Here is a 17,623-nt window from a genome sequence, read left to right on the forward strand (position 1 = left end):
GGTTGCCAGATTGACTGCAGGATCAGCAGGAACGTTTGGAGATCTGCAGCTGTGGTAACTAGAGGAGATCTGGCAACCCGGATGCCCAAACACTACTGACTTCGTGATTGGTCGATAGGTGGAGGGCGGAGCTTCAGGCCAAAACACAACATGACAACATCAGTTGAGCGCTGCAACAACAACTTTAAAATGACAATATCCTGGCCGGACTACTGTTTTAATGATATAAATATTTGAAATTAACATGATTTCTTAATGTCTAGTGACATATCAGGGCCATTTTATGATTAATTGAAATACATTTCTTACACACAGTTCCTTTAAGAGGGAGGTGCCCCTCTACCCTCACACACTATATTAATAATGTACATTACTCCACTAATATAGTCCACTTGAAGGGAGTGAATGAAAACAGTTTGTGCTTGGTGTCTAATAATCATTTGAAACTTGGCAAACTGGCAGCTCCAGTAGTAATGAAAATATTTATCCATATGTAAAAATCTGCTAAAACAAATGTATTCCTGTATGATATTATGCTGTGCCCACATATGGATGGATGATTCAGCTGTCGTCGCCATCTTCTAGTCAGATGCGGGAATTCATTCAGCACACGACTCTATGAATGAATAAAAAAAAACTAATAAAGTGCACAGATAAATCATTTATAGTAAACACTACAATATTACATAAAAAAAATATGAATTGTAAAATTAATTTCATGCTGTCTTTAATCTTTTGTTTTCACAGTTAGACAGATATCCTCTATATGTATCATTATAGGATTGTCTAGCAAAATATCGATTATCGCTGAATTGCTGTATCGTGATATTATCGGTATCGTGTCGTGAGCTACCCTGTAATTCCCAGCCCTACACCCGTTATTGCGGTGCATTGTGGGATTAAATGAGTGCACTCAATAATGTCCACCATGGTTTCGGACACCACTGCAAATGGTTGTGCCCTAAAAATAGTGCCTTATTTAGGGGTGTAGGGGATGGTTTCAGATAAAATGATGTATTTCAGAATTAAAATAACATTGTTCCAAGTTAAACAAGTTGATATCAATTGACAGGATTTACGGCATAATTTTGATTTGCCACATAAACAATTTGACACCCATCATTTACTTAAAATAAAGGTTACGGTTCGGTTATGATGGAAGTCAATAGAGCTAATTTTTTTGAAGGATTAATTAATTATTCAGGGTTTTTTTCAACTTTAATTATTTTAACTCATTGTTTTTAGTATTTATTGTGTTACATTGAAGGGGTGATGAAGTTGTATAATTGAATTTGACTGTACACACGTAAATATGGTTGGTATGCTTTTTTTCACACTATATTGTAGGGCTGTGATATTGAAGAAAAATGCGATATGCAATATCTTGTTAAATAATGCGATATTCGATATGCAATAGGATATTGCAATTAGTGTGTGAAATCTATTTCAATTATATATCTTTTTTAAAAATTTAAAACTGAGAATGAAACCATTTGTGTTTCGCATTCTTTCTGCGAACCGAAAGCATCGCTACAACTTCTGAAAGTGACCAGCAGTGTTTTAGCAAACATTTGTGTCACACATTGTTCACGTTTCGGTGCGTGTGTGTCAAGCAGTGCGAGACTGCAAGTTATTGTTTTTCGCAAATTACAGCGTTTAATAACTCTTTTTAACGTCAAGGAAGTCACGTAAGTAACAGTAATGTGCCCAGTCTGTTCTCTGCCCAATGTGTGACCTAAAACGTACACTTTTCACAATGTTAAAGTAGCCTATTAAAAATCATTCAGATATTGCGAACCATTGCGATATGCACAGCCCTACTATATTGTTTAAATCCAGTGGCTATACTATTGAAACACTGAGTATTTTAAAGGGATCCCCTGGTGTTGAGACTTGTATGGCTTAATATAACATGAATGATGTCTCTTACTGAAATATGTAGTAGAAAACCCATGAAAGATTTACGTTATTTAAAAAATCGATTTTATATTTGGACCATGGGCGGCGCCATTTTGTTTGCGTTCTAGGTTGATGACGTAGAATGGTTGCACTCCTCAATCAGCTGGCGTTACCCGTAGCTATTTTTACCACAACGCAACTCGAACATTGTTTCAGAGTTAAAAAAAAAACAATGAATTGCTTTGTAATTGTACTTAAAACACACTCAAACATACATGTGCACACAAACTCACCTACACAAGTCACAAACAGATCGGCGGGCGCGCACACACACCTGACAGACTGCGCTGTCTCAATCGAGATGTTGGGCTGCTCAGTCTCCACGACAGGGGCTGAATCTGAAATCGATCCCCTCTACCTTAAATAGGGCATTATTTGAAGGGACGGCCATTTGTAGTGTTGTCCGACACCAGTGGACATGTTCGAGTGCAGTCATTCAGTCTCACGTTGCACCGCAATAACGAGTGTACAGCCGATTTACAAACAGCTGTCCGACTTCACGCACTCAAACATACATGTGCACACAAACTCTCTCTCTCTCACAGACTCACACACACCTCAACAGTTCGGCGCGAACACACACACTCACACACACACACACACACACACACACACACACACACACACTGCGTGCGCGCATACATAACCCTCAATCACTATTCCCTGTGTTGATATCATAGATAGACTGTTGTTGATATGCAGTAGATTAACTGTAATGCCTAATGTATCCAGCAGAGAGAAATATCTAGGTAGGACGATGGGATAGGGGAACGTGAGGAAGAGAGGCAGGATGTTTTGGTGATGATGCATGGGATTGGTTTGTGCATTAAAGTTTGAGCACCAGCTCAGTGAATTAACCACAATCTTTAAACTTTCATTCTTAAGACACGAATAACATTCCCTGCTTTTGTTCACTAATACAACTTGAAGGAGTGAATGAAGACGAGTGCGTGAAGTCGGACAGCTGTTTGTAAATCGGCTGTACACTCGTTTTTGCGATGCAACGTGAGACTGAATGACTGCACTCGAACATGTCCACTGGTGTCGGACAACATTACAAATGGCCGTCCCTTCAAATAATGCCCTATTTAAGGTAGAGGGGATCGATTTCAGATTCAGCCCCTGTCGTGGAGACTGAGCAGCCCAACATCTCGATTGAGACAGCGCAGTCTGTCAGGTGTGTGTGCGCGCCCGCCGATCTGTTTGTGACTTGTGTAGGTGAGTTTGTGTGCACATGTATGTTTTAAGTACAATTACAAAGCAATTCATTGGTTTTGTTTAACTCTGAAACAATGTTCGAGTTGCGTTGTGGTAAAAATAGCTACGGGTAACGCCAGCTGATTGAGGAGTGCAACCATTCTACGTCATCAACCTAGAACGCAAACAAAATGGCGCCGCCCATGGTCCAAATATAAAATCGATTTTTTAAATAACGTAGATCTTTCATGGGTTTTCTACTACATATTTCAGTAAGAGACATCATTTATGTTATATTAAGCCATACAAGTCTCAACACCAGGGGATCCCTTTAACTTTTACCAATTTACCCAATGCACTTTCATTGAAAGTGCGTCCCTTTTTTTTAAACAGTTGAAAATTGTGTCACAAATGCTGTAAACTGAACTTGGAATTGTCCAGGTTTTGGATTCACCTGATCCCAAACAGGCATGTTTTTTAGAGGAGCATTGACATATAAGACCCCGTTCTTCTTGCATTTAAAAACATCTAGTTGGAGCTCAGTGGAGCACAAGAATCTAGTGTCATTTAAACACATTTTAAAAGTGGAACGCCAATTAAAGCAAAATAATCTGCAGCACAAACGATACAGCAGAACAAGTTGACACATTTCTCTGAACCGTCATGCGCTAATGAGCGTGTGCACCACTGCTCTCCCTCCGCTGAGATGGCTGTCCCTGTTGCTAGGGGGCTTTTCTGAGAGGTCCTTATCAGCCATTACAGTGGGTGAGTGTGAGAGACCACTGAGGATCAGCCCGACTGCTATAAATATTTTCCCATCTCCACATTGTTTGAATGCTGTGGCTCAGTGATGCAACAGCCCTTGCTGACACCCGTAATAACTCTGCCTTTTATTAGAGAGAGGCACAGATACTACATTTCAGTGATATCTCTACCGAATAATACTGCAAACTATACAGGGAACTCTCTCATTTGATACACCACTATAAAATTAGAGGTTAAAATGAGCAACAGCGCTTTTATATTCAACTGCTAATATATTTTTTTAGATATAATAATTACACAAGTAAAAACTGGAACGTTTGTATACAACTTATAAGGTAGTTTTTATAAACGCTTGTCTTCATGACAAATTTATTCAGGCATGCATTATAATTAACAGTAAATAAGCTCCTCATAGTGTTTTTATAGCTAACGAATGATCTGTGATATTAAAAATGAAGTGTCATATTGTTCACAAGCTGTGTTTTATGTTTGAAACACTAATTAAGTGATTACATGAGATATGTTGAAAGATACAGTACACCTTACAGAAGTATCTCATGTTGTTCTTGCTATAACTTGTATTAAAGTGGAAGAAAAGACTCATGAGGTGCTACGGTTATCTGTCACGTCACATTTAAGAGCGTCAAAACGCCATTTATTGTTTGAATTTTGTGATTAAAATGGACAGAATTTGAAAGCTAAGACTTTGTTTCTTATTAGAAGCACTGAGTTATGATTATTAGATGGAATGAGCTACAAATCATGTTTGTTGTAGGGATAAAGCACGGACCTGGCAATCCTGGCTTCAAAGACAGGTGCTTCATGAGGTCTGCTTTAACGTCACTGTTTTAAACTGTATATGAATTATTATTACAGTATGGGTTGCAGTCTGACACGTTTTTACTCCCCTTTTGATTGACAGGATATAATCAGCCCTGACCATCAGCTCGTCGATTGTGAAAATAATAGCTTTTTATTAGCCAATACTGATTATTGACCAATGCATTAGTGCATCTCTGATTTTTATTCTTTTGCTGCCTTGAAATCACCTTTAAGTAATGCGAATCTAATCGTCTCGCAGCACGACAGATGTATGATGGTGTAATACAGACACCTGGTTTATTGACACACATTGGCACTAGCTGTATCAGGGTTAATCAATGGCATATTAATAGATATGAAGAATACATTATATCATCTGCTTTAGGGTAATCTGAGAAGCGTCCACAAACTCAAAATAGCACAGTGGAAATCCGCATGCGTCTCTTTACCTCTCTTGAACCATGGAGAATATTTGGATGTGCAACAGCAGTCACTGAGCTCTTTTTCATCTGCTTTAGTAGTGACAGGATCTCAGGCTGCTTTTCATTTACATGGCTGTTTTTCTGGAACCCATTCAATTTATATGATATGTACTTAAATACTGAATATTATTGTCCTCCCGAGAACCCAGATATTCGCTCTTGTCCTCTAAAAAGTCGATATTCTACTTTTTTTCACAAATTGCTGAATAAGTAATAAATAATTTATCTGGTCTGTCAGTAATATTTAAATTATTTGCATTTAAATTACTAAAATTATATTAGTTATACATAAAATGCGAAAATCTTAAACTTCAAATGAAGGGCTAATGTTTTTGTTGTTTTTTTCTTCATGTTAATTAAGACTAATGCTTACTTTGAATGGGTGACTTCATGCATTGCCGAACTGAATTGTGGGTTTTGTTGTGTCTTGTCACTGGCGCTGCTTGCAACAAAAGTTGGAAAGTTTTCAACTTTTCAAGCGCTAATGCAGGCGTCAGCCAGTCAGATCGCCTATGCAAATACCCCAGCACAGACGCTAGCCTATTCGGTTCATGTAACACCGGAAAAGTAATACGATTGGCTGTTGTCACTATGACGGTCACATCAGCACCAGCTTCAGACATGGCCTCTGTCAAGCTTTGACGCCTCGTGTGAATGCATCGTTTTTTCTTCACTACAACAACAACTACGGTCATCTCCAGAACAGCCATGTTTTATTGATGTATTCACAACTGTTTTATTCATCTGTCATGCACCTCCATGTGTTTTTGTGTAAGTTTGTTGGAACAATTTGGAAGTCTGGTAATGTGTGACCCTCGTTTAGTGTATGATGCCCAGTTTTTCCTCTTTTACAAAGTCTGACAAGTGCATGATGCCTGAAATCTGTTCAGATGTTAGTCATGTAGTGTATTCCAGTTAAGTTGAAGAGCCAGAGTTTTGTTTCATATGTACTGGGGCCTGAGGATATTATCCCTAAATGACTTAAAGGAACACTCCCATTTAATTATTTTTTTTTTATTAGGCTCATTTTCCAAGTCCCTTAGAGGTAAACAGTTGAGTTTTGACGTTTTTGAATCCATTCAGTCGATCTCTGTATACGGCGGTAGCACTTTTAGCATAGCTTGGCATACATCATTGAATCGGATTAGACCATTAGCATCACGTTCAGAAATGACCAAAGACTTTATTTTTTCAAAGGTAATATTTTTCCTATTTAAAACGTAACTCTTCTGTAGTTACATCGTGTACTAAGACCAACGGTATAGATAGGAACTGATATAGACAGGAACTATTTTCTCATTCCTGGGTAATAATCACAGAGCTTTGCTGCCGTATCATAGGTGCAGCGGCGCAATGATATTGTGCAGTGCCTGAAAGTAGTCCTCAGATAGGGAACTTCCAATGTGACCGGTACTAAGTTTGTGTAGTTGCAGAGAATGCACTTTTACGGCAGTAAATCTGTGATTATTACGCTGGGATAAGAAAATAGTTCCTAGTCATATCAGCCTAAAAAAATTCAACTTTTAATTTTTCGTTGGTCTTAGTACACTGTGTAACTATAAAAGAGTCAAGTTTTAAATAGGAAAATATTGAAAGTCTTTGGTAATTTTTATGAGCGCGATGCTAATGGTCTAATACGATTCAATGATGTTTGCTAAGCTATGCTAAAAGTGCTACCACCAGATACAGAGATCAGCTTAATGGATTAAAAAATGGGAAAACTCAACTTTTTAACTCTAAGGGACTTGGAAAATAAGCCTATTTTCACACAAAAAAGTGTAGTGTTCCTTTAAGGATGAAGAGTGAAGAATCGGTGCTCTCGGCCACATTGTGATTTTAACGTTTAATCCGATTAACCGCACAGCGGTAACAGCAAACAGCCTGACAGCTGATTACTGGAGGTGTTGTACCACGTGGCTGCGTGAATGAGATTAGGTCATTTAACTGTCCGTGGCACACAGCACAACACTGAGCCGTAGTTGAACGGCAGTCCTCTGAGAGATGACCATGACTGCCAGGCAGGAGAAACTCGGTACGGTTCCTTCCGGCTTTCTCATGGGAGCCAATGATGGATACAAGTGTGTGTGTGTGCATGTGAGAACCTTGGATATGGAGTTGTGCCTCCCTGTGTGTGTGTGTGTGTGTGTGTGTGTGTGTGTTTTAAGACTTGTGCAAACCGTTTGAGATTGAAGTTTTGAAGATGATCTATTATTGATGGTGGTAGCTGAGGGAAAGCTAAGAGAATGAGAAAAGGATGTATAATTTAGTTTGTGTTTTGTGTTGCTCTTCTGTTGGAACTGTTGTTCTCACTCTTGTTTCTCCATCTCTCTCTATTTCAGTTGACGCTGATGAGATTAAAAGACTAGGAAAGCGGTTTAAGAAACTCGACCTGGATAACTCAGGCTCTCTCAGCGTGGAGGAGTTTATGTCTCTACCCGAGTTGCAGCAGAACCCACTGGTACAGCGAGTCATCGATATATTCGACACAGACGGCAATGGGGAAGTGGACTTTAAAGGTTAGTAAAAGGGTCTTTTCTATGCGTCATGATAGTGATGCCATTGCAAAGCATAACCTGAATCACAATTAGTTTTTTGTGTGATTGGTCTTGTGCTCCTTGCATATACTGTATTTAACCATTCAAGCCTAAAGTAGTTTTTTGTGGCCTGGGATTTGAAACGTTATCTGACAAGTTGAAATTGTTGCACAAGTTTCATGCTAGTTACTAAGGTGCTTTGTGTACTTGAGGAGTTCAGATGCATCAGCATAACTTAGTCTGTCAAAGGATGGAGTGTGTAAATAGTTACCTCACCCTTACTTCTGTCTGTCTTTTTTTCTTGCAGAGTTCATTGAAGGCGTCTCTCAGTTCAGCGTCAAGGGAGACAAAGAGCAGAAGCTCCGCTGTGAGTCTCTTTCAGCTTTGAATCTCACCAGCACTTTTCCTAGTTAACCCTGTGAAGCCTTACTGTATCATATTTGATGCGCAAAATTGCAAATTATCAACATAATCCAAACATTGCTGAAAAACTCACATTCTGATTGAATCTGTGTATACCGTTTCAGTGAGTAAAAGGCTTTTAGTATCATATAAAAATGTCCACCCTCGGGTCGTGGTATACATGCATTTTACTCTGAAATCTTTTAAAAAACAAAACTAGAAAATAACTTTTTTAATTGTTATTAATATTTCAGTAAGAACGCTTACTGGACTGAAATAACTCAATTTTACTTGATTATCCATACATATAAAAGTCATGTATCAGGCGTTTGACGAACGTTTTTGTTAGTCTTTGTCATTGTATTGCATTGCATAGTTTTGCCGCCCTACAAAAAAAAACTACAGATCATAAAACTAAGCATTTAAATATTACCAAGACATATTATTGGAAAAAATAGTGACAACTGATATTTACTGTTATAAAGATCCTATTAATTTACCTTACAAGCTATCAGAATTTCATCTTGGTGCAACTGCAATAAATGCCATATTTACTTAGCTTGTGCCTCGGAATAAAATGAAGCCATTTTTTCCTTAAAGAGTTTGAGCTCCATATTCTCACTACATCATACTTTATGAGCTTTAAATGTGTAGCATGTGCAGAGAACTGTGCGTGTGGGTGGGTGATCGGCTAATATTTGATGTAATGGGTGGAAGAATATTTACATTATCATGTGCGAAGCGGGAGCGGGTCAATAGGCGAGGGCGGACTGCGGGATCCAATAGACAAGGCTTATTTCGACTCAATGCTGATAGGAAGCTGCTTTCAAGCTGTCCTGAGAGCATATTTGTGTTCACAGTCTGAAGACCATCGACGGTTTCTATATACAATGTGTTTTGCAGCATTAAACATTGAAGCCAACCAGTGATTTGTCCGCTTCAGTGATTTATATAGGGATCACAGGTCTTTGTTAAACGGGTCGTGTAGAATTAAAAAAGGGTTAGGGTCGGATAACGGGTCAGGTGTTATGTTAAGTACTTCAGGTGCAGGGCGGTTTGTGGGTTAATGGGTGCATGACTCTGGAATGATAAGTGGCCATTTATCTTGTTTAACACATTCATTTTGTCATCATTTGCTATATCCAACAAAGAAAAGATTTAACAGCAATTCTCACAAACCTGTATTTTCCTGCTTCAAGGACCCTTGGAGACTCCAGAAGGACACCAAATAACCAAATTATATAAGGAGTCTGTATAATTCAAATTTATAATAAATGTATGCACACCAAAGCTAAAAAAATTACAGAAATAACACTTTTGTGTAGAGAGCAACAGCAAATAGCTTGTTTTCATTTTAGATGAGTCGAGCTGCAATATCAAACAGGAACACATGGAGATGCCTATCAAAATCAACCACTTTGACGGCATAAACCTATGATTACTAAACACAGCAGAATACACCATAAATCAAACATTATCCTTCCTGAGTGTGTGTGGAAACAACGCGATTGTGCGAACTGTGACCTAGAGAGCACATACACAGTTTGTTGTTAGTGCATCAATATAACAGAATCAAGGTGAAGGTATCATTTATTGCCTCCCTTAGGAGAAATTTGTTTTGGATGAGAGAACTGCTGTACATCAACACACACAGACATACAGGGAGTGCAGAATTATTAGGCAAATTAGTATTTTGACCACATCATCCTCGTTATGCATGTTGTCTTACTCCAAGCTGTATAGGCTGGAAAGCCTACTACCAATTAAGCATATTAGGTGATGTGCATCTCTGTAATGAGAAGGGGTGTGGTCTAATGACATCAACACCCTATATCAGGTGTGCATAATTATTAGGCAACTTCCTTTCCTTTGGCAAAAGGGGTCAAAAGAAAGACTTGACAGGCTCAGAAAAGTCAAAAATAGTGAGATATATTGCAGAGGGATGCAGCAGTCTTAAAATAGCCAAGCTTCTGAAGCGTGATCATCGAACAATCAAGCATTTCATTCAAAATAGTCAACAGGGTCGCAAGAAGCGTGTGGAAAAACCAAAGCGCAAAATAACTAATAACTGCCCGTGAACTAAGAAAAGTCAAGCGTGCAGCTGCCAAGATGCCACTTGCCACCAGTTTGGCCATATTTCAGAGCTGCAACATCACTGGAGTGCCCAAAAGCACAAGGTGTGCAATACTCAGAGACATGGCCAAGGTAAGAAAGGCAGAAAGTCGACCACCACTGAACAAGACACACAAGCTGAAACGTCAAGACTGGGCCAAGAAATATCTCAAGACTGATTTTTCTAAGGTTTTATGGACTGATGAAATGAGTGAGTCTTGATGGGCCAGATGGATGGGCCCGTGGCTGGATTGGTAAAGGGCAGAGAGCTCCAGTCCGACTCAGACGCCAGCAAGGTGGAGGTGGAGTACTGGTTTGGGCTGGTATCATCAAAGATGAGCTTGTGGGGCCTTTTCGGGTTGAGGATGGAGTCAAGCTCAACTCCCAGTCCTACTGCCAGTTTCTGGAAGACACCTTCTTCAAGCAGTGGTACAGGAAGAAGTCTGCATCCTTCAAGAAAAACATGATTTTCATGCAGGACAATGCTCCATCACACGCGTCCAAGTACTCCACAGCGTGGCTGGCAAGAAAGGGTATAAAAGAAGAAAATCTAATGATATGGCCTCCTTGTTCACCTGATCTGAACTCCATTGAGAACCTGTGGTCCATCATCAAATGTGCGATTTACAAGGAGGGAAAACAGTACACCTCTCTGAACAGTGTCTGGGAGGCTGTGGTTGCTGCTGCACGCAATGTTGATGGTGAACAGATCAAAACACTGACAGAATCCATGGATGGCAGGCTTTTGAGTGTCCTTGCAAAGAAAGGTGGCTATATTGGTCACAGATTTGTTTTTGTTTGGTTTTTGAATGTCAGAAATGTATATTTGTGAATGTTGAGATGTTATATTGGTTTCACTGGTAAAAATAAATAATTGAAATGGGTATAAATTTGTTTTTTGTTAAGTTGCCTTAACAAATAGTTAATAATTATGCACAGTAATAGTCACCTGCACACACAGATATCCCCCTAAAATAGCTAAAACTAAAAACTAAAACTTCCAAAAATATTCAGCTTTGATATTAATGAGTTTTTTGTGTTCGTTGAGAACATGGTTGTTGTTCAATAATAAAATTAATCCTCAAAATACAACTTGCCTAATAATTCTGCACTCCCTGTACATTCCATACGTACATTAATTCATGAAACCCTACTCTACAAGCATGATAATTCTTATAAAGATCTCTCTCATAAAAAGGGCATAAAACTCTCATGCGACACCAAAACTGTGCTTTTCAGAAACAATCACCGAATATGACAGCACACACTGGAATGAATAATTCACCACGTAATTGGGTCAAATTTCGTAAATTTCGTAAAACGTAATTTGAGTCTCTATTCTCTGATATCTCTGATATAATCAGTCTGGTCATTGTTACAATTTTGACATCGATACCATGAGGAAAAACTACCATATAGATATTTTTAATATTATCTCATAATGGCAGCAGGTATATTAGGCTGCTGTCACCGAGCTGACACACGGATCCATTATACTGCTACACATGCGTTTTATTTCTGTTTAGGTTCACCTAAAACATAATTGACTGTGTATACATGAACTCTTGCTAAGACTGGCATTTTAACATTATTTTGTATGTATTTTAAGTCTTTGTATTTTCGGACTTATTTAATGGCAGGCTTAACAGGGTTAAACTAGACATTTTAAGCATCCAAAATAAACAAAAACCAAAAAAAGTCTGTAGTGCACTTGAGCAAAGTGCACTATCACCTTTTTTTTTTGTGATGTTATTGATTGTTTGTTTGTTTCTGCAGTTGCGTTCAGGATTTATGACATGGATAAGGACGGCTACATATCCAACGGCGAACTCTTCCAGGTGCTGAAGATGATGGTGGGAAATAACCTGAAGGACACTCAGCTGCAGCAGATCGTCGACAAAACCATCATCAACGCAGACAAGGACGGGGACGGGAGGATATCCTTCGAGGAGTTTTGTGCTGTGAGTCTCACATGGGTCATTTATTTTGGGTCTGGTTTCTAATGTAGGGATTTCTTTGAATGTTGACTCATCTAACATTTTTATCTGCAAGTGCCATTTTTACTTCAAGAGAAAATGCTGGAAATAGGGTCATTTTAACTTTAGCATTGCCGGGCGCAACATTAATGCTTGTCCCGGACAAGCCAGTAAAATAGTTTTGTTCTTGCCCGACCAGACAAGGAGCATGATTATATCTTCAGAGACAAAAAAATGACTAGGGCAGCACTTGTATGCGATAATGTTTCTGATTTTATTACATTCATTGTAAAGAGTGATTGATTTCTGGCTTGTGCTTCCTGTCTCTTTGTGAGAGACTTTCGTGGAGTAATCAAAACAAATGAGCTTAACAGCACACATAAAGAAACGTACTGAGGTAAAAAATGTAAATGGTGAGTTATTATACTATATTGTATAACATATGATATAGTTAAGTAACACAACAGGACTAAGGGAGCTATTGTACCGAATATTGTCACGATTGCAAATGTTACATTGATTTTTCAGTTCAATAAACAAGTAATTCAAATTACATTGTAGACACAATATTGACAGTTTTTGTTCTGTTTCACCAAAGATCACAGAGGAACTACTGCACTTTCTCAAAGCAACACCCAGCTGTGTTTTGTTACCGAATGATTCAATGTTTTGAACAAATCAGTTGAATGAATGACTCAATGACTCCCTCATTAAGTGACTTGCCGCCTGCCACTGCCGTTTTTAATTTCGTGTTTAAAAGAATAATTGCAAAAAAAATTCCCCAACATTTCTTATTTGTATATTAAAAACTTTGTTTAAAGGTGCAGTTTGTAGTGTTTATGAGGATCTATTGACAGAAATGCAATATAATATTTTTAACTCTTATGTTTTTATTTACCTTAGAATGAGCCGTTTCTGTCTACACACACCGCGGTTCCCCTTACAGTGAAGTCGCCATTTTGTGCCGTCATGTTTCTACGGTAGCCCTAAACGGACAAACTGCTCTACGGAGCGCTAGATACTCTCTGCTGTCTCAGATTCACAACCTCACCACTATATGGTGCTAAAATTCTCACAGTGCACCTTTAACACATAACATTATTTATTGCAGTTGTAACTTATTTGATTATTCATCACTAACGTTTTTAACGGTGAGCCTGGCATTGGTTTCAAAGGTATTTTATTTTATACAGGTTTGCTGCACCATTAATCGTTAAAAGATTGTGATCACTCACGAGATCACAATTGACAGCGTTTCACCTACAACCATCGAGACACAATTCACCTGTGTCTGTTAAAGAGATCCACCCAAAAATGAAAATGCTGTCATCCTTTACTCACCTTTTGAAAGTAACTTGGCTCTTCAAATAACGATTGCATCGATTACATTTACACCAGTAGGTGGCGACAAGTGACTGTTAAAAAAAGTATTTGTCATCGAATCATTCATTCAAGAGATTAATTCAAACACGCTGATTCAGAATATTGAATTATATTGTTATTGAATTACTATACTTGTTTTTACACTTTCTGATTGTGAAATGCACTGACATTTTTTCCCCCGTCGCTCTTTTTCTTCTCTTCCGCAGGTGGTTGGTGGCTTAGACATTCACAAAAAGATGGTGGTGGATGTGTGAAGAGACAAACCAGGCCCTTCACTGAACGCCCTCTTTTTCACTTCTCCATTTCTGAGAATCAGCTCCAGATGTTCCGCTAACTCTCTCTCTCTCTCTCTCTCTCTCTCTCTCTCTCTCTCTCTCTCTCTCTCTCTCTCTCTCTCTCTCTCTCTCTCTCTCTCTCAATGGAAGTATTTCTCTGAATGATGCCTCTGTTCTCCGTCTCTACTCCCTGAGCCTTGTGACGCCTGCCATCCTAAGTGTTATAGAGCATGAGATTCTTCTGTCCACAATCTCGGGTGTTTAAGGACAGTCAGAGGGACAACGTCTCTGACGATTACCGAGCGATTCGGTGTGGTGGAGAAGGAAGAGAGGAGGGTGCGTGTGTGTGTGTGTGTGTGTGTGTGTATGCGTATGTATGCATGTGTGTACAATCTTTATTTTTCTTTTTGAATGGGGGGGATTTTTTTGTATTTATTTTGGTCCTGTCTTTTTTAAAGATGATCTAGGTCTACAGGGAATACGTGTATGTGAGCGATACATGACTTGACACTTGATTTCAGTGCAACACGCTTCAAGCATGAAGTGCCAATCGAAACATACAATCGAAATCGCTATCTGATGTTCTTCATGTTATGAGGAGATTAAAAAAAGTTTATTAACGAGCTCATTGTTTTTTTTTTTGGTTTGATACCTGCTTCAGATCTCACGCGAAATGCAAATCCGAGTTTTCTACCGAGAATGTGTGTGTGTGTATGTAAATGTGTGCTGTTAATATCGTCAGGGAGTTCATATACCGTCTTGCTTTCTGATATACAGTAGACTAGGATTTAAAAAAAGTACAAATATTTGAAGTTGTGCACATGAATATGTATGGTTTACTTTTCAAGACAGGTGTTTTATCGCAGGGATCGGGTGGGGAGGGACGATCAGATCACACCACATATTACTGTAGGATGGAACAGTGCCATCATCTTTCTCAACTTTTTGAGTGTGTGTGTGTGTGTGTATTCTGGATTTATTACCATTTTAACACAGCAAACGAGTCATTTTGATTTACCTCTTGACATTGTAGTTACATACAGTGCATACTGTGGCAAACTGAATCCACAATAACACCTGATTTCAATATTTGTGTGGAAATTTAAGGTTAATTTTTCCACCTTGACTGCAGGCAGCATTGTAAAGATCTTAGTAGCTCATATTTGTATATTAGGGATTGAAGAACAGAATGTGTGTGTTGTGGGTTTGGGTTTTTTAAGCTTTAATCGAGTTGGTTCGCAGCATGCTATTGTCGAAGTAGGCCTTCGTCATTTCAAAGACTGATCGATGGGATTCGATCTGTTCAAAAAGGAGAGACCAAACAAAACGCTGTCAAAGCGGATGAATAAACCCGGCCACTCCGCTGCTTTGCTTACAATGTGAATCTACCGTGCAAACCGGCGCCATCTTATGCACGGTGGCGGTGCTTGTGTCTTTCCCGAAGACCGGTGAGGTCTAGTGATGTGCTTGCATGATACGGGAGGGTTTCTCTCTTCTTTTTTTTCTTTCTATTGTGCATGTAGATTTGATTATTTTTTTGGAGGGGGGGTGGGGGGGGGATTCTCTTGTTTACATATGAATTGTACCGTTGCGATATTATAATCTGAATGACAGTTACATATAAATATATATGGACGTTGCCAAAGTTTTGGTAAATGTTTAAATATGGAAATGATTTTAAAGAGAGTTTCTTCACTACATTTATCCATAAATATTATTATTCTGAAAATGTGTGAGTTATTCTGGATTGGTGTCCGTCACTCCCAGCAAAGCGTAATTTTTTTTTCCCCTCTTTAAAAAAAAAAAGAGGGAGTTATGTTTTTTGTGTGTTTCTTTTTTGTTTATGGTTTGGTCGAATTGTTTTGTACAGAATGTGTGTTATTAATGCTTCTTGCTTTCGGCTCTTTTTTGTATTTCTTTAGCTGGGGGTCAGACAGCCGTCTATATAACTTTCGGTGTGGTGGGTTTTTGGACAAAGGAAACATATAAACGTGAATGAAAACGTTTGGCTTTTAGGTTTAACGTTTTGTTTTCTTCATTTCTCTGCATGCTGCGTCATAAGCTGTGGGAACCATTGAAATGTCATTCATGAAAATGAGAAATAAAATATTTGAGACTTGTACAACTGTGTTCTGGTTGTGTCAATTGCACCATAATGTCGAAAAGCAGTTCATTTTAATGACTCATCATACAGTTCTTAATGTACGCTATTGGATGTAATTTATACTTTACATGTGCTAAAACTTTTACCCCAATTTGCAAAAAGGATAATTCACCTGGGGGTGAAAACTTTATGAATTTAAAGAGATTAAGGTAAATTGTACTTAATTTCTCTTCTGGGAAACAGTAGTAAGTAAGCATCTTCTGTAGTTTCACATAAGGGCAGTACTAAATGAAAAAGTGATATTTAAACAAAATGAATAACATTTTCATCCTGTTCAAAAGTTTTCACCCCCACCTCTTAAACCCCTCGTTTGTACTCGGTGTGAAGATGCATCTCAAAATGATACAATCACTTCTGGAAAGGGTTCAAATCTGCAAAAGATGCTGGGAAACTGAAGAATGTGCAGGACCTGGAGGATATTTAACCAATTACAGACGGAGCTGCTTAAAGGTAAAGTTCATGTGAAAAGTTGTTCTAAACCTGTCAGAATTTATTTCTTGTGCTGAACACCAACACAAACTAAGCTATTTTGAAGAATGTTGGAAACTAATGTTTCTGGTCCCCATTGACTTCAATAGTCGAGTATAGTATTTTTTTCCTACTTGAAAGTCAATGGTGCACTGCAACTCTTTGGTTACCAGCATTCTTCAAAATATCTTCTTTTGTGTTCAACAGCAGAATAAATTCATACAGGTGTAGAACAACTTGAGGGTGAATAAATGATAACAGTGTTGAAATGTTAAATGTAAACTATATGCACACGATTGGATTTCGTCCTCATTGTCGGACTATCTATCGTATTTTTTCAACTCCATTGTTGATTTGAATAGCAAACGACTCTGACTGTACGTATTGCAACAGACGTTTAGGTTGAAATAAAAAGCTGCGCAAGCTCAACCAATCACCATGTTCAGCGCCAAAATCCCACCCCCGAGACTTCCTGAACCTTTAAAAAGTACTACCTCGCAAGCAGGGCCATTTTGAGGGGGAATCTTTGCCCGGAACTTCATTTAGACCCCGGTTCCTGCGGGTTGAAACACACCGAGTACCACCCCAAAGTCCTTTATTCTTGCGGTGGAAACACGGCTATGGTTTATTTTAGATGATGACATATCAACAAACAAACAAAAATAAATCCCACACACTATCAATACTTGCAAAAATCAAAACCTTTTTATTAGCAACGTTTCGGTGTTGATTCATTTGTGTATCTATATGTGTGTGTGTGTTCGTGCGTGCATCCGTGTGTATACTTGTGCATGTATGATGTTGCGGTGATTTTGCTTATGAGACATTCAGTCATTGAGTGTGATTTACTAATTAATGGTTCTCTGCAATGATTGGTCATGTTACCTTTTTAAATGTCATGGATTTATATGCCTGATGAAGGTCATGAGACCGAAACGTTGCTAATGAAAAGTTTTAGATTTTTGCAAGTATTGATAGTGTGCGGGATTTCCTTTGTTTGTTGAGATTTTTGTATCTGGAGCCTTTTGCACAAAACTAGAATAAGGGATTAAGCCGGGATATCTTGGTGATCTTGTCGTATGCA

The 17,623-nt window shown here is 38.6% G+C and overlaps 1 protein-coding gene across 1 annotated transcript in view; it reads left to right on the plus strand.

Annotated features, from left to right (window-relative positions):
* Positions 1-16,032, plus strand: part of ppp3r1b (protein phosphatase 3 (formerly 2B), regulatory s1ubunit B, alpha isoform, b) — a 28,533-nt gene extending 12,501 nt beyond the window's left edge. The window contains exons 3-6 of the mRNA XM_067440903.1: positions 7,565-7,741; positions 8,067-8,126; positions 12,050-12,234; positions 13,839-16,032. Coding sequence (XP_067297004.1) covers positions 7,565-7,741; positions 8,067-8,126; positions 12,050-12,234; positions 13,839-13,886 — 470 coding nt within the window. The 3' untranslated portion in view covers positions 13,887-16,032. The remainder of the gene's footprint in view (positions 1-7,564; positions 7,742-8,066; positions 8,127-12,049; positions 12,235-13,838) is intronic.
* The last annotated feature ends 1,591 nt before the right edge of the window (positions 16,033-17,623 follow it).

Source organism: Pseudorasbora parva, chromosome 4, assembly GCF_024679245.1.
Source record: "Pseudorasbora parva isolate DD20220531a chromosome 4, ASM2467924v1, whole genome shotgun sequence".
NCBI lineage: Eukaryota > Metazoa > Chordata > Actinopteri > Cypriniformes > Gobionidae > Pseudorasbora > Pseudorasbora parva.